The sequence below is a fragment of the Vombatus ursinus genome, unplaced genomic scaffold (assembly GCF_900497805.2).
Source record: "Vombatus ursinus unplaced genomic scaffold, bare-nosed wombat genome assembly UNPS02014768.1, whole genome shotgun sequence".
Lineage (NCBI taxonomy): Eukaryota > Metazoa > Chordata > Mammalia > Diprotodontia > Vombatidae > Vombatus > Vombatus ursinus.
In genome coordinates, this window is record NW_020954546.1 from 27,839,828 (window position 1) to 27,862,175 (window position 22,348).

Sequence of the window (22,348 nt, forward strand, 5' to 3'; positions counted from 1 at the left end):
ACTCTAAACCAGAAGAATCAAATGTAAAAAAATGTAAAAAATCAAATGTAAAATGTAAACAGCTCCACGGTCATGAATCTCTCCTGTGTTCCATTTCAAGGTATTACAAATCATGAAATGTGTCCAATAGAGCTGTGAGAGTCAATGTTATAAAGAACTAAGAGAGAGCGGGCTCAACCTTCCAAAACTCAGAGAAATAAGTACACAAGATAGGTATTTTGTACAAGTCTTTAATAAAAATAGTCAACAAAAATATATAATCAGGCATTTTACGTAATGCATACATTTATAATATCTGCAGGTACAGATAAATAACAGAAGGCAAAAGCAAACACATTGCTTCTCTTTGGCATTTCACCAATACCACCCCCTGAAGAAATAATATGGCAGTCAGAAATAAAAACCAGGATTTAAAAAAAAAAAAAAGACAAAAACATCCCATTGCTACAGAAAAAAAAAAACACTAAGCAATAATACAGTAGATGGATTTTTCAAACCGATTAAAATACTTTAGACCATGGGGGTTAAAATAACAAGTTACTCTCCAAAATTAAGGCCTGCAGTTGCATTTAGACAAGAAAATTACCTGTTTACTAGTTATATATTCCTTGGCTCTGTTGTATATTAATACATCACATTCAAATTTCACCTCTCAGATGCCATTCCTAAGGAAAACAAAATTCTTTCCCTCCATAAAGACTATTTCACTTGCAGGTCAGAAGTTTGACCCCCCTCTCCCAAAAACCAATACACATTTGTATGGGGCAATTTACCTTCCTTAAGTCAATATTGACCATCTAACAGTGTCCCAGAATAAAAATTCCTTCCACTTTACAGCAAAGATACATACTGTGAGCGCTACTGAAGCAATATATACATGACAAAACTAGGAAAAGCAAAAAATAAAAAAAAAATACACGTGACATCTAGCAGTTTATGTCTAAGTATGTACATGTTTTCACAGTTAGAGCTAAAAAACCCTTTCAGTTTGTTATCTTCAGAAACAGTTTGAATATAGTCTATAAATAACATTGTAAAAGCTCCACCTGAAAATGAAGTACAAGAATGTATCAAATTTAAATAAGTCTTCTAGGCCCGCAGGAACAGATGCTTGGAGTCAGGGAAGGTGGAGGCGTGTGAGAAGGAGTTCTGGTCAGTTCCGCAAACTTTCTACATCTGGTAGCAGAGGAACGCCAGCAGCTTGGGAGGGAGCGGCAGCCTCTGGGCTTCCTGTGTGGGCATCACTCTCCGAATGGACATGCGGCACAGATGCTGGAGGCTCGGGACCTGCTTCGGGGTGGGCCAAAAGTACACGCTGCCGTCACTGGTCCTGGAGAGAAGACAAACCACGCAGCAGTTAGACAGCCCTGCAGGGATTGGGCGGGGGGGGGGGTAAGAGATGGGCAGGCGCCGCCAGCATTGATGGGAGCTCACTGACAAAGTAAGGAGCTGCTTCATAGCGCCCTAGGAGGTCCCGGGACACCCAGGGAGCCGCAGCGCTACTCACCCTGCAGCTAAAACGCTGCCGTCAGTAGAGAAGGCGCAGCACAGGCCGTTGCTCAGAGTTGCCACCTGAACTGGGCAGTCCTCATTGATCCTCCAGAACCTCACCATCCTGGGACAAATGGACAGGACGGGTTTAAAACGACCCAAAGAAAGAGCCGTGGGCTCCAAGACAGAAAACAGATCCAAGGAGGGCCACTGCTGCCGCTCTAGGCTAAGGTCACGCCCTAGTGCTTGTCCCCTGAGGGCCAGCCCTCTGCCTCCACCTCAACACGCTGCCTGAGCACGTGCTGCAGTGCCAGCCCAAGCAAGGTGCTGGAAACACAAAGACAGTAACCAAACAGTGAACTACGATAACATCTGCAATTTAATAGAGCCTTTCTTGTCAGGCTTTAATCGGGTGGGCATTTTCAGTAAAACAATGGTGCCAATTTCTGAGGAAAGCAAATAATATTGGAGCAAATGCCTGGATGGGACCAACTGCAGGCCAGTGAAGAAAGGCTTTTTTAAAGAACACATTTTAAATAATTATTAGGAAGAACGAAAGGACATCAAAGCAAACACAACTGTAGTTCACTTACTTGTCGTCAGCAAGACTGGCGATGTGCAGTCCATCATGACTGAAAGACAAAGCTCGCACCCACCCATCATTGGATCCTCCGGCAAATATGGGCGTCGGAGGGGGAAACAGGTGCCTGCAACAAACACACACCAGGGCCCACGTCAGGTCACTCAGAGCCAGCAATCCCCTGCCCACCAAACCCTAACTTGTGTAAAATGGAACTGCACGTGTGCTTCTGAAAACAGATGGGTGAGAGAGGGGCCTGTCCAAGGAAGACTGACCACAAAACTTGGCGCCCTGGACACTCCTTGTCTGACCGGGTTTCGACACTAGGAGGCAGACTTCTATTTCAATGACTCCTTCCCAATAAGGCGCCAATAACCACAAAGACCTCCTGATCTGCAAACGTGACTATGTCCACAGGGAGGTTCCGGTGACGAGCCAATAGTAAGACCCAGCCAGTAACCCAATGGCCCCACAAAATGATCTACACGAGACCATATTTCTGTATTTGTTCCCTAAATACACGAGTAAGCCCAATCAGCATTTATTAAGAGCCGATTTTGTGCCAAGCACCATGCTTCTAGAAGTTAACAGACAGGCCAGAGACAGAGGAAGGAACAGAGTAAGTCATTCCCCACCCTACCTACCCAAATTCCATCAGAATTGATCCAACATGCGGATCCCAGACATACACTCGAGTATCGTGAGATGCAGTAGCCAGTAACGCTCCATCAGGAGAGAACTCACAAGCTACAACATCATTGTGATGTCCTTCCAGCTTTCGTATCATGCTGTATTTATCCATGTTCCAAAGAAAAACCTGAAATAAAAAAACAAATATTATAGCTTCCTTCGGATACACAGATGACAAAAATCACACATCTTATCTAAAACTGCTAAATTTATTTAGAATTATATTAAATTAAGCAGTATAAATTACAAGTAATTAAAAATATGCTCAGTGTCATAGTCAGGTAGATTAAAATCAGTTTTAAAGTTAATTAAAGCAGACATGCAAATTCTATATCAAAAGTGTCTGTTAAATGTTAATTATAAAATAAGCCCAAATATAAAGGCAATGTAATTTAACCACAAAGTTATATTGAATTTCATTTATAGATATGTATATATGTGTATAAAAAACTAGTTAACTAAATTTGACAAGAGATAGTGTTAAGTACTACAATTCCCCCTTCTTACTTTTTTTTTTCCAGAAACTACCAAAATTAAAAAAAATATATACAGACAGAAAATGTAAGGTTAACAAATTGTTACTCCTTTGGCATCTCCCTTTGAGATAATCACTTGTTTACAATAGGCTTGGGTCACCAACGTGAGCCTAGGAAGAGAAACAGATACTGCAAGCAAAGAGAATTTTCTTGGGCAAACAATAAGGATGCTTAACCATGTTACACATTTAAATAAAGTGCCTCTATTTTAGGAAAGTAATAAAATCACAACATTTCTTTGACATGAGATTTACCCATCTTATTCTTTTAGACTTTAGCTATTAATCAATGAAATTTACTACTACTTCAATGCAAAATGTACATAGAATTTTGGATTATAAACTGCAGCTTTTAGACTGTGCAGGATGGCTTTAAATATCGTCTTAAACTCTATTTTCAGCTGAACGTTAGAGGAAAAGCCTTTAACTCTCAAGGCTTATATTAATGAACTCCTCTTGGAGTTGAGTCCTCTTTTGAAGCTAGCTCACATTTTCTGCACAGATTTGATATTAATACTGGTATTTCAAACAAAAGAAAACAAGCACAAATTTTAAACTGAACCAAAGACTAAGGTAGCTCTAGCACCTTATACAAATCCAAAAATAGTACAGAGAAACCATCTTAAAGCCAATTCTGTTACACTAAATTGGTTTCACTATTTGGACCCCCAAGTTCCATAAGACTGGAATACCAATTTACTTGGAGGAGGTCAGTGGGTTTCACTGTGGGGAAATAAAAATAAAGAAAAAAAAGAAAGAGAGAGAAGCAGAAAGTGGACGCCGACCAGCACCTGCGTACGTACAGTACCCCTTGCAGCCGAATGCAAGGTTACTTCACCGTCCTATGGTAAAGGTCGCCCCCAGCCCGGTAGCCAGAGATGCCACTCTGCCCCGCTGGCACCATTGTGCGCTGTGTGCGAGTGGTGCCAGCTTAACCTCAATCACACCAATATTGCTGCCACCACCTGTGACAGGGAAAGCAAGAAGCTTATGGAAAACACACAGCCTAAAACAGCAATGTCAACATCTGATCTCTGCTCTCTATGACTTTACATATTCTGCTCCAAACTTGCAACATTGACCACTCCCATTTTTACCAGACTTGGCTATCCAATGCATTTCCATCAGCCTCCCAGCCCAGCCAGCTCCAAGTGCCCGATGCTGCTTAGCCCACTCCCTGGCCTTTCCTGGGCATCCTTCTCCTCCATCTCTGAAGCTAAATCAGGCTCCCTTGAATCTGCCCCAGCTGAAGGCTGGCCAGGGGGAGTTCCAAAGGGAACTCTCTCTGAAGGCAGCTCTTGGAAGCGCACCTTGACCCCTTCACCCACACTGCTTCCTAGTATGCTAGGCAGGCCAGAGGAGAGATTATCAGAAGCCAACTACTCTTCCCCCTACTTTTATTCACAACTTTTAATTTTATAAGCCACTTTTTTTCTGTTTTAAGTCCAGGACCAGCTGAGACTCACATTAAAAAAAAAAAAAAACAGCACACTGGACGAGAAATAGAACAGAGAAGAAAATCATTAGCAAAGTAATGTCTTATTTGAGCTAACTCTCTTCTGAATAACACAGTAACTTTCTCAGCTTTTACAATAAACATCTAAATGCAAAGATCCCCTCCCCAACACCCCCCCCAATATAGTTTACAGAACAGCTTCAGCTAAAATCAGTTCAAGTTCTCAGTTCACAATTAACATCTCTACTGGCTTATTCCATTTCTTTCATGCAACTTTTTCCTCATTGTAAAACATTTAAGATACTCATGACACCGAGCACAGGCTTGATGGGTTACTAAGATTTCAAGTGATTGTGCACACATTAGGATAATCACTTCACAAGTCAATGTCCAAGAACTGTGATACTTACTGCTTTACTGGCCCCAACTGAACACAGCATGGCAGAGTCCGGGGAGAAGGAGCAGCTGTAAACCCAGTTCTGGTGGCCCCTCAGGACCTTCATCATGTTTCCTGAACAAGAACAGACAAGTTACCAACGGCACCCATTTCAAACAGCAGCGAGAAAGGTCCTCAAAGCCCACAGGGACTCACCCTTCTCTCTTTCCACTCACAACCCACTACAGTAGAAGGGATTATTCTCAACTGAGTTTAAATGAGTGCTCTTTCTCGACACCTAGTCAAGGGCAGATTTCATTTATCACTGGCCAGGATTTTTACTAAAATGGGACATGAAAAGACCATCATCAGGGGAATCTGGTCTTCCCCTCAACCCCACAACCTAAATCAAAAGATCTTTCAGGCCTATCTGGCCAGGCCTGGAGGAAGCCAATGCTAACGTACATGTGAATGTAAAAATAGTAAGATTCTGTACTTGTGAGAATCCTATCTGGGGCTCCCACATTGGTAAAGGGGGTCATAGCAAAGGGAGAGCTTAGGCTGGATGAAAGCTCCAGAACAATGTTGTGAGAATCCTCGTCTCCCAAGCAACCATCAATCATTCCTATAACCTGGGGGATGGTGGGGGGGGGGGTGTCCCAGGTGCCAATCTCTCGGCTTCTTGTAACATAACTACGCCAGGAAATGGTCAGTTTCATCGGAAGCTAAAACCACTTCCCTAAATTTGAGTTTTTTGCTTCCTCCCCTCTAAGGGCTCACATTTTAGCAGCAGTTGACATTTTAAGTGACAATGGGCCTGTAGAAACTTGGCTGTGACTCTCTGGCCTGTGGCATGCAGCACAGATAAGTCTTTGTGCTATGCTAAGGGTGCTGGGTAGAAGGAGATGGCAGCATGCTTGGAATGCCTCCTAAGTCCACCATGGGCACTCCCACAGAGTTTACAGTATCTAATAACCCGCCTTCCACATCCCTCTCAATGCCAGTGCCTTCCTTTCTTAAGTACTTCCTACTTACTGGTCCTCTCTAGCGCTTATCTGTACAGATCTGTTTGCACATTGTCTCCCCCATTAGACTGTGAGCTCCTGGAGGGCAGGGACTGTCTTTTGTCTCTTTTTGCATCCCCAGCTCTTAGCACAGAGGGCCTGGCATGTAGTAAGCAATTAATAAATGTTTATTGGGGCAGCTAGGTGGTGCAGTGGGTAGAGCACCAGCCTTGAAGTCAGGAGGACCTGAGTTCAAATCCAGCCTCAGACCAAACACTTGACACTTACTAGCTGTGTGACCCTGGGCAAGTCACTTAACCCCAATTGCCTAAATAAATAAAATTTAAAAAACATAAAAAAAAAATGTTTATTGATTGACTGACCACCTCCAATACTGTAGAGGGGCAGGGAAGACGGAAAAATCTGATATAATTTCCTCAGGAACTATATATTTATAATACTTTTGGTAATATATTCAGTACTTCCCCCCAAGATGAGGTTTACTCTACTGCTTAAAATCCACATCCTAAATGACCAGATGCAAACTGCTCTTTACTCTGGGTATCTACTAGATTTTATTAAACTGTACCTATTGGTTCCTTAAAGGTTCACTTAAATTCTTTATTTATTTTTAAGCAACTAGGGTTAAGTGACTTGCCCAGGGTCACACAGGTAAGTGTCAAGTGTTTGGTCTGAGGCCACATTTGAACTCAGGTCCTCCTGACTCCAGGGCCCAGTGCTCTATCCACTGCGCCACCCAACTGCCCCTCACTTAAATTCTTACTAAACAAATGCAGAAGAAAAAAGGACACTGCTCAGTTTAGACCAAAACCAAATGGACGCAGGTTCTGCGGCTGGGCCCTAGCTCCCAACATGAATCACAATCAGACTGTCTACTTAGCTGGGTCCCTTTCACTGGTCCTTACAGAAAATTCCGAGAATTAAACAAAGTACTGGATTCTATCATACGCTCTATTACTGAAGAAGAGGACAAATGACATTAATATTCCATGTCACTCATTAACAACTAGATAGCGCTTCTCTAACCCCAGAGAGGAAGGCGCTTACTCACTTACCGTCATCCTTCAGGTCCCACACTCGTAGAGTTTTGTCTCTTGACGCCGACACTAGAATCAGGCTTCCATCTGGGGCAAAAGTTAAATCTCTGACCACTTCTGTATGATCCATTAGGTTAAGGAGGAGTTTTCCTAAAAACAAATGAAAACACAAAAATGTGATTAACATTTTAATTTATTTTTCAAATCACTCATAATATTTCCTCAAAAGAGGAAATCCTCTTGGGGGTTAAAAGTGTAAAGTAAAAATTTATTTTATTACCAGCATTTTAATTCCTCTGAGTGAATAATAACAGTTTCCTTTTTTTTTTTCCTTTTTTCCTTTTTCTCCTTCCTTTTTTTTAAGAGCAGTTTTCCTGCTCTCATGATCCATCAGTGTATTACTTGGGCTGCGTTTTGTGTTTGCTTTTTCTGAAGAGCCCTTATTTATAAACCAGTCAGGTCCCAGACCATTTTTTCCTTTCAGATAAAATCTAAGCTCATTAAAAACAAAGAAATTTTGAAAAGCCAGGAAACAAAGAATATAGTGTGTCATACTGATTCAATTTGCGTAACTAAAGACAACTTCAACATTAAACTATTTCCAACGTGTCTGAGGGCCTAATTTTTGAAATATAAGGCCCAGTTGTTCTATACACTGGAAAGCCTGGTAATACAATGTCCAGGGGCAGCTAGGTGGTGCAATGGATAAAGCACCGGCCCTGGAGTCAGGAGGACCTCAGTTCAAATCTGGCCTCAGACATATAACACTTACTAGCTGTGTGACCCTGGGCAAGTCACTTAACCCCATTGCCTAACCCCCCCCCCCAAAAAACCCAAATGTCCAACTACTCAAAAACCTATTAACTCCATACATTTAAAAGTAAAAGAGTAAATTTGGCAGAATGGCAGAAAGCTAGCTATGGCGGCAGGAAGATCTAATTTTGAGTGCTCCCAAAACACACTAAGTGACTCCAGGCAAGTCACCCGTCCTCTTGGGCGCAGGCAACAGCAAAGACTGTAATTTTCTTAGAAGGCCCTGTCCCCCTCTAACCCAGAGGAGTTCCCTCCGCTAATGAAATCACAGGCCTGTTACAACCTCTCCACTTCACCCACCCCCAACAAAACTCCAAACCTAGAAGGACACAAATGTTTCCATATACGTCACAGTAATGATGGCTCTACTATGACAGAGGTTTTATTTTCCTGTAAAACATACATGTTATGTCATTTAGTTTGACTTTCAAAGACCCAGTAACTTATCTACTACAATGTTATCTTTCTTTTGTTCTCGTTTAAAAGGAAAACTCCAGAATTACTTTCCTGAATTACAATTGCTCGTTTAAAATAACCTAAATAAAGAATTTAGCTTCTCAACCTGATAGGTAAAAACTTCAGCTAAATTATCACCTAAAACTTCCAAAAGTTAATAATTGATGAAACCAGCAGGTTTGCCTTGAAAACTTCAATGTCATCCAATCACTAACAACTTGGCTGTTTGAAACAGAAAACTAATTAACTAACAACTGCCTCCCAAAGTCCTCTCTTCATCTCCCAATGACGTTTATTTAAAGAGTAACAAAACAGATGGAGTAAAGTTCTAGAATTGTACTAAAGCATAAAAATGGAGTAGCACTAAACATTTTGAGTACCAATTTGGCAAAAACAGATTTCCAACAGCTCAATTAAAGGCAGTACCTTGTGAATTCCAATTCTTTCTGAACCACAGAACTCAACTTAGCAGGACCCCGGGAAATCAGTCAGAGACACGCTTAAACATGCTCCTACCCTTAAACCGGCCATTTAAAGCCGATACACGTATCACACAATGTGAATCAATAGGATGAAGTTTCTCGGGGAAGAGTCCGTACCTGTATAGACATCCCATATTTTGATGCGTCCATTGCTTAAACCAGTGGCCAGGAGGAGCTGGTCCCGCCCAAACTGGAATCGGTGCCATTCTATATTCACACAGCGACTCTGCTTTTCAGGGACGGAGGATCCAAAGGCCAGGCTCCACACAATGTCTCCACAGTCTATGACGTGCTCACAAGGCCTGTTCTTTGAAACGCCATCACTGTTTTGTCTCGAAAGTCTCGAATTACTTGAATTAGTGATGTTCTTGGTGCCATGCAAGAGGCTTTAAGAAAAAAGAAAAGGAAGGAAGAAAGGAAGATGAAGGAACAAAGATCATTTCCATCTAGGCCACTAAAATGCTGCTGCATAAATTTAAGGCATTAAACAGTCTCCAGTGGACATAAAGAGCTAACACAAATTCAACAATAAAGTACAACAGAACTATGATTAACTGGGCCCCACCCCTCAATTAACCAGTATGGTGCCCTTCCACACACCATTCTGCGATTCTACTTTAAGGAAAGAGGTAAATTTAAAAAAAAAAAAAGGGTGCCAAGTCAATTATTAGCTATTTTTCAAAAAAGGGACAAATGCCCCCACCCAAAACCCACCCTGGTGCTATATACATCCTGTGATAGCACACACTCAGTCCCATTTCCCTATATTTTCTCAATCGGGGTATAGAAGGGTTAGGGGCAGCTAGGTGGCACAGTGGATAGAGCTTTGGCCTTGGAGTCAGGAGGACCTGAGTTCAAACCTGGCCTCAGACACTTGACACTTACTAGCTGTGTCCCTGGGCAAATCACTTAACCCCAATTGCCTCACCAAAAAGCAAAAATTAAATTAAATTAAAATATTAAGGCTTAGAATGATAACTCTAGCATTCTTTTGTTGTGCAGTTGTTTTTTCAGTCACGTCCAACTGTCTGTGAGCTCATTTGGGGGTTTTCTTGGAAAGATACTGCAGCATTTGCCATTTCCTTCTCCAGCTCATTTGACAGATGAGGAAACTGAGGCAGAATTAAGTCACTCATCCAGGATCAGACACATAATGTCTAAGTCACATCTGAACTCAGGGGATGAGTCTTCCTGACTCCAGGTCTGAGACTCTATGCACTATGGCGTCCCCTAGCTGTCCCACCCTAAGGCTCTATAATCTCCCAAATCAAAGAAAAATTAAATTCCACAATGCATGCCTGTGCCATACTAGGTGCTGGGCATACAAAGACTACAACGATCCTCACTCTCGAGGAGCCTATAAAAACACAGCACGAGGGAGCTAAGGCAGCCCCAGAAAGGCTTTCTGCAGACAGGGACACTCAAGCTGCACTGTCAAGAAGAAAGAGGTCCCAGGAGGCAGAGATGAGGAGCGAGGGCTCCTGGAAGATCCTGTGTGAGAACAGAAAGGAGACCCTCGGAGGGCATGAATGGACGTGAAGCGAAGAGAGGTGGGGCCGGGGGTAAAGGGCTTTAAGACAGGCTCAGATCTGCCCTGTCGTGGAGACCAACTGGGAGGCTGCAGCTAGTCTCGCTGAGAAGGTGCTGGAGGTGAGACATGGGACCGGACGTTCAGGATGACGCTGGGGGAACAGGCCTGAGGAGACTGGCAGAATGACGGTGCCCTGAACGGAGGAAAGTCTGGAAGATGGGCGGGAGATTGGGGGGGAGAGAGGAAGGCTGAGTTTGAGACGTCTTTTAGATGTCATCAGAAACGTCCAATGGACACCTGGTGACGTGGAACCGAAATTCAGGGAACACAGCCATGTGAGTCATCAACGTGGAGATGAGAATCAAGCCTTAGGGAGCTGACTGGTTCACAAAGTGAGAGAGCACCAAGCACATTCAGAGTCAAACAAGAAACAATACTACACTGGGTCCTAGTACATAGAAGCATTTGTTTTAAAAGACAGTCTGTGCCTTGAATGAATTAGACACTTAAAGGCAAATGACCAATTAATAATGGAGAAAATGTCGAGTAATTTCCAAGACCAAATACCCTTGAAAAAATTGCTAGTACTTGGCCTTATTGTTCACCAGTTTAAGATTCTGTCACAACCTGTAGCCTTGCTCAAACCTTGCAGTGACAACTTTCTATGACTGCATTTATATTCTTCCATAAACAGAAATTTTCTGGAATACTGTAATTAAGTACAAAGTGACAGTGTCTTACAAGTTCTTGAGGCACTGGGACCAGGGAACCAGCTTCACTGTGCGATGTCCTTGAGACCAAGCAAAGTAAGAACCATCAGGAGCAAAGGCAACCGTCCAGTTTTCATGGCCACATTTCTTGTCAAAAGGAGCTACTGGGGCCAGAAGTTCTCCTATGGTACGGGATCTCACTAAAGAGAAGAGAAGAACAAGGCATGATTCATCTTTGCTATAAGGATGTCTTAGCTTTCAGACTAAGCCAACAGACCAGACCCATGGGGCTATGAATCCACTGCCCCCCAAACCACCCACTTCCCTCCAGAGGCCATGCTCTGAAAATCCTCCCAAGTACAAATCTGTAAGATTGGAAAACTGTTCAGGTAACAATGTCATGATTTCAGTTCAAGTCAAAGATCCAAGCCCTGCTGCCTTTAACAGCTATAAGTTAGTAAATCTAAAACAGAAAAAGACAAACTGTTTACTATTCAGAGGAAGTGACTTTAACAACTTCAGTATTTCAACTAGTCAAAATTTAAAGATTTTTTTCAATGAATGTTGTCTTTTGAGAGACAAGAACACCCTATCTATGCAAGGAAGAGTGTGGCTACTCTCTCACCTTGCATCCTCACTCATTCTCCAACCAAGAGACTCGCATGTAATCTTTAAGCCATGAAATCAGGGGGAAAAAAATTGCCTTTCAGATACAGGAATGAAACGGGTCAATGGGGTTTTCAGATCTCACTAAAATCACATACACATACACACACACAAAAAACTTAAAATCACAAACCCACCTGACAACTACCAATGGAACAAAGGCATCTTTTCTAAGCACAGATAAGAACAACTCAATTTCATGATAAATATTTTCTATAAAGTGAGGATCTCCACCTTAATTATTTTGTTTTAACCTTGGTCATGGCAACAACTCCTTTTTGGTAATGTGGTAGGAATAAGTTACTTATCTTTAATAACAAAACCCAATCTGGCCACGTGGTTAATAGTGAAATAAACCAGCTCCCTCATTCCTATTGGGTTCCCATCAGCTGACTCTGATCTGCTACCAAGCTCCAGCCGCACCATCATTTACATTGCTTGAGCACTTTATCTGAATAAGGAGCCCTGGTTTTAGTCCTGCCCTGCCACAACTTGAACAGACTTGGGCAAGTCATCTCCTTCTCTACACCTCTTCTGCAAAATGGGGACATGAATAATTCTGGCCCTAGCTGCTTCAGAGTTGTTGTGTGAGGATTAAAGGACAAAGGAGCATAGATTAAAAAAAAGTGTAATCACACAGCACTATTCAAAGGCAAGATCTTTTCCAAATTAATTCCAGATCTACCAAAAAAAAAAAAAAAATAGCTCAAGGTTCATCAATAAAGTGCTTCGGAAAACCAAAAACAGATTAAATCTGTCTGCTGGTTTGAACAAATATCTAATACTTCACTGTCAATTATTTTTAGTCCCCCTTTCTTTTGAGGAATTATGATTAAATACTAGTAACTTTTAAAAGTTTCTATTCTACCAGGGGCAGTGTTGCCAGGGGAATTAAAAGACTTGGGAGCTTTCTCTATAAAATACCATCCACAGTGTTATTAATACATATATGCCAGTAAAACACGGCCACCTCTTAACAAAGAACTTTGATTTAGGGCCTTCAGATTCTACCTCCTATTCCTCCCTAGTTTCCTATCCTGAAACTGAGCTGTACCTACCCACTCCTGCAGCTACCCATACCCCCTACCAGGACAAAGGGCAGTATCTCAAGGCAACAACTCTCTCCAGCTCTATTATTCAAGGAGACCAAAAGGCTGGCTTAAGAAACCCAGCATATGTAATGACAGGCATCGACCACCTTTCCTCACAAAATACACTTTTCATTGGTAAATTACGATGAAACACAAACATCTGACCTTTTATCCAAAGAGAACTTCCACAAGCTATTGATGAATGCCGTAAGAAAAAAGTTGAGCACTGTTCATTTTTAAAAGTCTCCTTTCTCATTACTATCCTTGGACTGGTTAATACCAACTCCCAAACCAGTACATCCCTACAAAAAGTAAATTGTCACAATCAAGACAGCAGGCAGGCCATGGCCAGCTATTACAGAACTTTAGATCAAGTTATTTTACTCCTCGAAGGAATCCCATAGAATCCAAGTCATTATAGCATTCAAAGTGACTTATCCTGCAGGGCCAGACCTGGGCTTCACCAAAGAATCAGACACTAAAAGGGAAATGGGTATCTAGTAAGCTCTCTGTAAGCCTTGTTCCTGAGCCCAAGGGCAAGATAATCTTAGGCATTAAATGGCCCTTTCTTAGTCCTGCTTTGGCCCCTACATTTTTATAACTGCACACAGTAAATGTTCAACAAATATCTGTTGACCGGAGATACCACAAAATTAATATAAGGAACAGAAATGAAAGGAAAGGGGGTGGGGGAAAGTGCCTTCACCTTAAAAACACATACTTAATTTTTCATCTATTTCAAGAGTGAAATAAGCGTGTGGGATTATAGGATAGAGAGAGGTAGGGCCTGAGACAGAAGGCCTCTTAAGCTCTCCAGATTCTATAATTTTGTATAGAATTTAGGTATTGAAAAATAACCTGCTAAAACACTATTGTGAGATGAAAGCATTAAATATTCAAAACGGCCAAAGAATATGAACAAGAAATCAAAGCTATCTATGGTCATGTGAAAAAATGCTTTAAGTCGTTAGCAGAAAAGTGCAAATTAAAACAACGGAGGTACCACCTCATACCTTTCAGAGTGGCTAAATGACAATTAAGGAAAATGTTAGATGTATGAAATCTGGGACACTCATGAACTGCTGGTGGAGTTGTGAGTGGATCCAACCATTCTGGAGAGCAATTTGGAACTATGCCCAAAGGGCTATAAAACTGTGTACACCCTTTGATCCAGCCATAGCGCTACAAGGATCCCAAAGACATCCAAAAAAAGAGAAAAGGACCTATCTGTACAAAACTATTTGTAGCAACTTTTTGTGGTGACTAAGAACTGGAAATTAAAGGGGTGTCCATTGATTGTGGAATGGCTGAACAAGCTGTGGTTGTAATGGAATGTTATCGTGCTATAAGAAATGATGGGCAGGATGATTTCAGAAAAACCTGATGAACTGATGCAAAGTGAAGTGAACAGAACCAGGGCAATGTTGTACACAGTAACAGCAACATTGTCCCACGAAGATCTGTGAATGACTTAGCTACTCTCAGCAATACAATCCCAAAGGACTACTGATGAAGCACACCATCCGCCTCCAGAGAAAGAACTGATGTTGACTGCATATAGACTGAAGCACACTATTTTTCCACTTTCTTTCATTTTTTCCCTTTTATTCAAGTCTTCTTGTAGAAAATGATTAACGTGGAAATGTTTTACATGATTGCACATGCATAACCTATATCTGATTGCTTACCATCTCAGGAGGGGGGAGGGAAGGGAAAGATAGAATTTGAACTGCCTTACTTTTAAATAAAAAGGTTAAAAAAATTTCTAAATGTAGACACGAATTGTTGAATTTAAAATGATCTATCATTTTATATTTAAATAATATTTAAACAAAAATAAATAAATAAAAACAAATATTTAAAATATTAAGGGGGGAAGCCCTTGCCTAACTTGCTATTTATTTTATTTCTATAGCGAACAAAGCCCATGAGGATGCTAGCGGGAAAGCTGTTTCTAGATGCCAGTTTCTCCCAAACACTGGGTAAAGGATTTTCTGGTTGCTTTCTACTCCTCTTGAGATGCTGCCTTCCAGTGTGCCTGCAATAGCGTCTTGCATAAATTCGATGTTTCAGAATCGAAGAAACAATTAAGTACTTTGGTTTCCCCACTCGGTATCCGGTTCAAACTCCCTTCTTCCTCCACCAGGGCCCATCTTAAGGGCTGCATTCTCGTTCTCAAGCTCCACCTTTGGCCAGTTTTCAGATTATTTCAGATTTCTGAAATACAGAAATCCGTTCAAATTCGAAAGCAAAAATCTAGCGATTGGAGTGACAAATGGGAAAAGCGGTGCGTCAGTCACACAACTAAATCGTCCATTCCTCCAGGAAGGTTTGCTACTCAATCAGATAATGGGCAGCTTTCCTGCAGTTCAGTAATTCCATGTGAACAGCCTTCCTCCTCCTGCCACTGCAGTCCAGGCCACCCCGCCCTTCCCACGCCATACGTGTTAGAAGAAGCAATTCCAGTGGGAGAGTCTTCTCCCTCGAATGGCTGCATCACCCCCTCCTCCCTCCACAGACCTCATCATTCCAGGCCACCTTCCTAAATGCCACTTTATCTGGGCTGGGGCCAATTTCAGCTACTTCCTAAAAAGCTTGGATCCCTGGATTCCTCACCCAGTACCTCCCCTCCCACTCAACTCCCGGCCAGCTGCCCTTTCCTTCCCGCCCCCCCTTTCCTTCTGAGAAAGAAATCAATCTATCTCGTTGCTTGTCTTCTCAATGGTCGGGGGAGGGGCTGGAGGGAGAGAATTTGGAGCTCAAAATGTTTAAAAATGAATGTTAAAATAAATTATAGCTGGGGGGGGGGGAGAAAGAAATCAATCCCACAACGAAGAACATACATTCAGTCCCTTAAACTGGAAGAGAGTAAGGGTTTCGAAGTGCTTACAGACCGAAGGATGGTGAAGCAGGCTCTGAAAAAGAATCAGACTGGCAGGAGTCCGCCTCCCTCTCCCCACCCCCATCCCGTCACCTCGCCCCAGCCCTCTCTTCTGCCCTTCCCGGGGCGCCCAGTGTGCCTTAGTCCGGTGGGCAACAATGAGCCTCCAGGCGCACAGGGGTCACGAGAGACGCCCCAAACTTGTCCAATGCAACGCCACAAGCATCCCCGAACGCCAGGCGACGGCTCTGCGGATGCCCCGACCCCGTCCAAGTATCCACCGCAGGATTACAATGTGGCAAGCTTTTTATTGTGCGCCAGAGGATGCGGGCACAGGTGCCCCGAGAACCCGTCCAGCAGTCCTGGTGGCACTTATTAAATGCCTACTGCATGCGCGGGGGCTACAAGGACAAAAGCAGACCCCCACCCTCCGAGTTCCCATTCTGGGGAGGGGTCGGGCGCGTCCCCCCTCCCGCCCGGGCTCCTCACCGATCTCTTTCTCGTTGACCCTCGGGGGAAAGCTGGCCATCTAGGGGACACCGCCTGAGTCCGGGGGGGCGCGGGCACACACACTCACTCACACACGTCGGGAGCGCGCAGGGCGCAGAGGGGCGTGGGTCCCTCCGGGTCCCGGGGTGGGGAGGAAGGCAACGAAGGAAGGGCGGGAGGGAGAGGGGAAGGGAAAGCGTCGCTGCGGCTCGGGCCGACGGCTCCGGGGCGGGTCCGAGCGCCTGGGACGCGGAGGGGGAGCCGGGCGCAGACAAAGGCTTCGGAACACCGCTAGCAGCCGAGCTACCGCAGGACACTTCCGACTCGGCCGACAGCAAACGAGACACTGGAGACAAAATGGCGGCCGAGCCAGGATGTAGCGCTGCGTCGGGGGTGGGGCTTGGTGACGACAGCGGCGAGGCCACGCCTCCTGGGGAAGGGAGAAAGGGAAGGGGGGAAGGGGGACGGGCGGAACGGGACGCGCGGCTTAGCTCCGCCTCCGCCTCCCGCTCATGCGCAGAAGGCTCGAGGCGTGGGCCTTGGGTGTGTGAAGAGAGAATGTGGGAAAGGGTTAATGAGAGCTGATGATATTACTATTGTGAATAATGAAGCAGATACTTAATACAGCAAACAAGGCCTTCTAACTCCACCACCTTCCCTCTGTTAATTGTCTCCTGCATAGAGCTCCTTTGTACAAACTTGTTTGAATGTCGGCTCAGCGTTAGAGTGTAAGCTTCTTGAGGGCAGGGACTGATTTTTGCCTTTTTTTGTATCACCAGCTCTTTGCACAGTGCCTAGCACACTGGAGGCGTTTAATAAATGTTGGATTGAATCAAACATTCACTATGAGGTCTGCAAAGTATTTTATGGCCATTATCTTGTTTGATCCTCATAACAGTACGTTGAATCCAAGGGTTCTTCACCTTTCTCGGGTCCTAGACCCCTTAGACAGTGGCCTGATGAAGCCTAGCGATGCCCTACTTAGAATCATGTTGTGAAATGAGTGCAATAAAATGCAAAGGGTACCTATGGAAACCAGTTACATTGAAATAGTTATCAAAATATATGTTTTAAAAGATCATGGCTACCAATCAAACTACCAAAAATTATTTTATGTAGCTAGAAAAAATAACAACAAAATCCATCTGGAAGAACAACAGGTCCAGAATAGCAAGGGAATTAATGAAAAGAAATGCAAGGGAAGGTGGCCTAACCTTACCACATCTAAAACTATTACAAAGCAGCAATTGTCAAAACTTCCACAACATGACTAACGTGGAAATATGTTTAATATGATTGTATATGTAAAACCTATATCAGATTTCATGCCTTCTTGGAGAGGAGGGAAGGCAGGGAGGGGGGAAAATTTGGAGCTCAAAATCTTATAACAGTGAATGTTGAAAACTTAAATAAATAAATAAAATAGAAAGTTCATGGACCTCAGATGAAGAACTCCAATCTGCCCCCTCCAAATTCCAATCATTTGGCAGCCTGACAAAGATTCCCACACGACTGAGCATCAACAGAAGGTATTTTGTCTTCATGAAATGTCAGGTTTGCAGAAGACAGCTTATTAAGGATTTTTTCTCTGTCTACTCCCTGAAAGAATTCTATGGACTCCACCAAAGAATCCATTATGGAAGTAATTATCCCCATTTTATACCTTAGGAAATTCAAGTTGAAGAAAGAAAATGACTTGCTCCGGCCACACAGCTAGTCAGTATGTAAGACAGGATTTGAATTCGAGTCTCTCTGATCCTGGGCAGCTAAATGGTGTAGTGAATAATGTGTGAGACCCAAAGTCAGGAAAGATGGTATATTCAAATCTTGCCTGACACACTTAGTAGCTGTGTGATCCTTGATCAATTATTTCACCACTCAGAGCTCCAATTTTCTGTTCTATAATAGCACCTACTTCACAGGGTTGTGAGGATTAAAGGAGAAAATGTAGGGATAGCACTTTGCAAACCTTTAGGTTGCTGTATGTAAATCAGTTATTGTTATTATCAAGCATTGTAGCCTAACACCACCTTCCTCACTTTCTGACTTGAAGTCAGGAAGACCTGATTTTTATTTTTTTTTTAATTTAATTTAATGTTTTTGCTAGGCAATGGGGTTAAATGACTTGCCCAGGGTCACACAGCTAGTAAGTGTCAAGTGTTTGAGGCCAGATTTGAACCCAAGTCTTCCTGACTTCAGGACCAGTGCTCTATCCACTGCGCAAGACCTGATTTTTAGAGAGAAAAATCTTAATGTTTTAACCCAAAGGAGTCATAGAAAGGACTTACCAGTTTTGTATTTCTTACTTTGACACTTAAAGCAAATGAAATTTTGTCAGAGTGCCTAGTCCAGGGGTGGGGAACCTTCAGCCTTGAGGCCACATGTGGCCTTCTAGGTCCTCAAGTGTGACCCTTTGACTGAATCCAAACTTCACACAGCAAATCCCCTTAATAAAAGGGTTTGTTCCATAAAACTTGGACTCAGTCAAAAGGCAGCACCCAAGAACCTAGAAGGCCATGTGTGGCCTCAAGGCTGCAGTTCTCCACCCCTGACTCTATCCATTGTGCTACCTGGTTCTCTTAAACCTACTTCCAAATAGAAATTAAATTGAGACCCGACCTCAATGGTCAGCCAAGCCATAAGGAGCAATTTTTGTGCCTGGGCAAGGTAGGTGGTGGCTTCCTATAGGGTTCCTGTCACTACTGTTTTGTTGATAGTGGGGAGGGGGAGGGTATATGCTGGGGAAAGGACACCAGAATGTTCTCTGGTGGTGAATGGGGGAGTAAGCATGCCTTAGCAGGAGCTCATCAATGTCTCCAGTGGGGGTGGATGAAGCTCCTAGGAGTCTGGGAAGGCAGGGGAGGAACAGAGTCCAGGACGGTATCACTGGCATTCTCGAATTTCCTGTCCTGGGGCAAAGCTCCAATGGTCACGCTCAAGTTAATTTTATTTTGTTTGGTTCACAACCTTGAATTTATTGTGCAGAGATAAGAGATAAAAGGAAGAGCAAGAAGGTCCATGTAGCAGATCACAGAGTACGTGAAAGGGAGTAGAGTGTAAGAAGACTGGAAAGGTAAAGAACCTTAAATCCCAGATACTGGACTTCATATTTAATTCTGGCAGTAAAAGGAAAATAACAGGGTTTATTGACTGGATAGTCGGGGTGGGGTGTTAAGTGAAGTGATCAGAAGGGCTGGGAAACTCACTTGGGCAACTGAGTGAGGGATGGACCGACTAGGCAAAGCCTTGAGGCCGGAACAATTAGAAGGTTATTGCAATAGTCTGGGTAAGAAGAGATGAGGGTCTGTGAGAGGGCGATGGCTGTGGGACTGAGGGGAGGGGAAAGTACTGGAGAGATGCTGTGAATGTAAAATGACAAGATTTGACAAGATCATTTTGTGGACTGTGAATCAGGAGTGGATAATGTCACTGAAGAGGTGAGCCTTAAGGACTGGGAGAATGGGAGTGTCCTTGATAGTAATAGTGGGAAAAGGGGAGAGTTTGGGAGAAAAGATGAATTCTGATTTGGGCATGTTGCATTTGAGATGCCTGTGGGACATCCATTTCAAGAGGTCCAAAAGTCAGTTGGTGATATTCAGCTGGGACTGATGCTAGTTATATAGATCTGAGCATCACCTGCATAGAGAAAATTGAACCCAAGGGAGCTGACAGGATTGCCAACTGAAATTGTCAGGAAGTCCGTGGTTCAAGCGCTACTTCTGATGCATATCGATCATGAACAAGACCGGGAGTGGGGAACCTGCAGCCTCGAGGCCACATGTGGCCCTCTACATCCTCAAAACTTCCACAGGACAAATCCCCTTAATAACAGGATTTGCCCTGTTAAACTTGGACACCGTCGGAAGGCCACACCCAAGGACCTAAAAGGCCACATGTAGCCTTGAGGCAGAAGGGTCCCCACCCCTGAGAGAGACATTTCTCTTCTTATCCATCTAGGCATGGTTACCAATCTGTGTGAGTGAAGGGAGTTTCTCCTCTGAGAGTTCTCTATCTAGATGAAATCTCAGACCTGGACCCATCCCTAAACATGAGGAATTCAGAGAAATTTGGAAAGATTCTTATGAAACAATGAAAAGTGGGGGGGGGGGGGACCCACAACCAAAAGAATGGAGTCTACTCTAATTTTGATCAGATAAGAAAAAGTGAATGAGAATGAATTGATAAGAATCCTGATGAGGAATAAGGGGGAAACATGAGAAAGTGTTAGGATGCTTGGATTATTCTTTATGATTTCACTGGTGCAGGGTAACTTTGGGTGAGGAAATACCCTCTATAATCAATCAATCAACATTTATTAAGTCCTACCATGTGCCAGACATATAAGTGCTTTACAAATATTATCTCATTTGAGCCTCACAAAAACCCTAGGAGGTAGGTGTTGTTGTTAATCCCATCTTACAGATGAGGAAACTGAGGCAAACAGAGGAGAAATGACTTACTCAGAGTCATACTAAGTGTTGGATCAATTCACATTGGTAACCGATCTGCAACTGAGCTGCTTAGAGGCTTAAAGGTGAATTGACTTGCCCAGGGTCACATAGCCAAGAGATGTCATCAATCAGGATTTGAACACAGGTCTTCCTGATTTCAAGGCTGGCTCCTTTGTTCACTATGTCTCACTGATTTTGATGATACATTATGTGTTGAAATGAACTAATTTAAATGTAAACGGATACTAAACAAGTTTAGTTGTTTGTAATACATTAAAAACTTTTTTTTAAACATGGTGGTAAGAGGGGAATATGAATCTGAGATCCTGAGAAGTCCCAGGTGATCTAAGATGCGGCAGCATCTCTGAGAACCTTGCAGAAGAATAACGAAGCATTTCCTCCTTACTCCCCTTTTCTTTTTCCTCTTTCTTTCCTGTTTCCAAGTCCCTTGTGTATCACGGGGCAGCTGTGATGGTGAGTGACTACGACAGGCAGATTTCCAAAGGCGTAATCCGATCTCCGTTCCCAGCTATGCCAAGAAGACCCAGGCATTGGGATATGGTGCAGCTGGTCCAGCTGTGGCACGACTTGGAGCCAACACGCCCCTCCCCCTTCCCCCAGGCCAGTGCCTGCTCCTTTCCAGAGAAATGAATGCAGGAGCACTTGAAGGCCGAAGAGAAATTACTTGATTAGAAATGAAATAATTAGGGACGTTGGGAAAAGAGCGCTGTGTCTGGAGGCAGAGGCTCTGATTTCAAATTCTGCCTCTGATTCTTACTATCCGTGTGACTTTGGGCAAGTCACTCAGAATGGGGTCTCAGTTTGCTCATCTGTAAAATGAGGAGGTTGGACCGGATGGCTCCCGGGATTCCTTCCTGCTCTGGGGCTGTGACCCTGTGAACTGAAAAGAACCCCTCTCCCCCCACCATAGAAAACGTGCAATTTTGATACCTCTCTCTCCCCTTTCTCTCTGTCTCTGCATCTCCGTGTGTGTCTTTCTGTTTCACTCTCTGTCTCTCACTGGCTCTGTGTCTGTCTCTCACTTCGTCTGTGTCTCTCCTTTTCTCTCTCCACTCCCCTACTGTGTCATGGAGGCTTTCCAGATGATCCTGCTTTTCCTCTCCGCGCCTTGGTCTTACCCCACTTCAGCACTGCTCTTTCATTTTTCTAAACCCATTCTTTCCATAACCCATTCTGGAGGGGCACAAGAGGGGAGAGGATTAGCTCACTGACGACCAGCATTGCCTTTGTAGACTTGGCTGCATCCCCTCCTTCCCCTCCCCGTCTGCATTCCTTTGATTCTTGCCCTGGAAATGCCTCCTGGGTCATTCTATCTCTGCTTGTCTTGTCTGGCTTTCCTGGCAAGCTTTGCCTCCAGCTGTCCCTCCCCTCTGGTGGAGGGCAAGGCCCGGATGAGCAGCATCAACTACAATGTCGTATCTGGTTCCAGGACCTCAAGGAGCACAGCGAGCACCTCCCTCTATCCCTCTCCCCTCACACTTAACAAAAAAAAAAAAACCCCTCACTCTTACTGACTGGTGGATTTTATGACTCCGAACCCAAGACCTTTGGGCCCACCTCTCTACTC

General features: G+C 43.6%; 1 protein-coding gene across 1 annotated transcript; it reads right to left on the minus strand.

Moving 5' to 3' along the window:
• Positions 1 to 214: 214 nt before the first annotated feature.
• On the minus strand, positions 215 to 16,627 carry WSB1 (WD repeat and SOCS box containing 1). The gene is made up of 9 exons (XM_027861826.1): positions 16,310 to 16,627; positions 11,214 to 11,382; positions 9,059 to 9,327; positions 7,209 to 7,340; positions 5,163 to 5,263; positions 2,716 to 2,888; positions 2,085 to 2,198; positions 1,508 to 1,615; positions 215 to 1,330 (listed from the first exon to the last, which is right to left on the minus strand). Exons 1-9 carry the CDS (start codon positions 16,347 to 16,349, stop codon positions 1,171 to 1,173), a joined length of 1,266 nt encoding a protein of 421 aa, XP_027717627.1. The 5' UTR covers positions 16,350 to 16,627; the 3' UTR covers positions 215 to 1,170.
• Between the last annotated feature and the right edge of the window lie 5,721 nt (positions 16,628 to 22,348).

What these genes read in the sequence shown, in the direction of transcription:
- WSB1 (XM_027861826.1), bottom strand. Translation starts at nt 16,349, where the DNA reads ATGGCCAGCTTTCCCCCGAGGGTCAACGAGAAAGAGATCG. An exon ending in TCCCAGTGCCTCAAGAACTT is followed by an intron (nt 9,328 to 11,213) that starts GTAAGACACTGT and finishes TTTTTCTTAAAG; the next exon opens with CCTCTTGCATGGCACCAAGA. An exon ending in TCAATTCTGATGGAATTTGG is followed by an intron (nt 2,199 to 2,715) that starts GTAGGTAGGGTG and finishes TGTTTGTTGCAG; the next exon opens with GCACCTGTTTCCCCCTCCGA.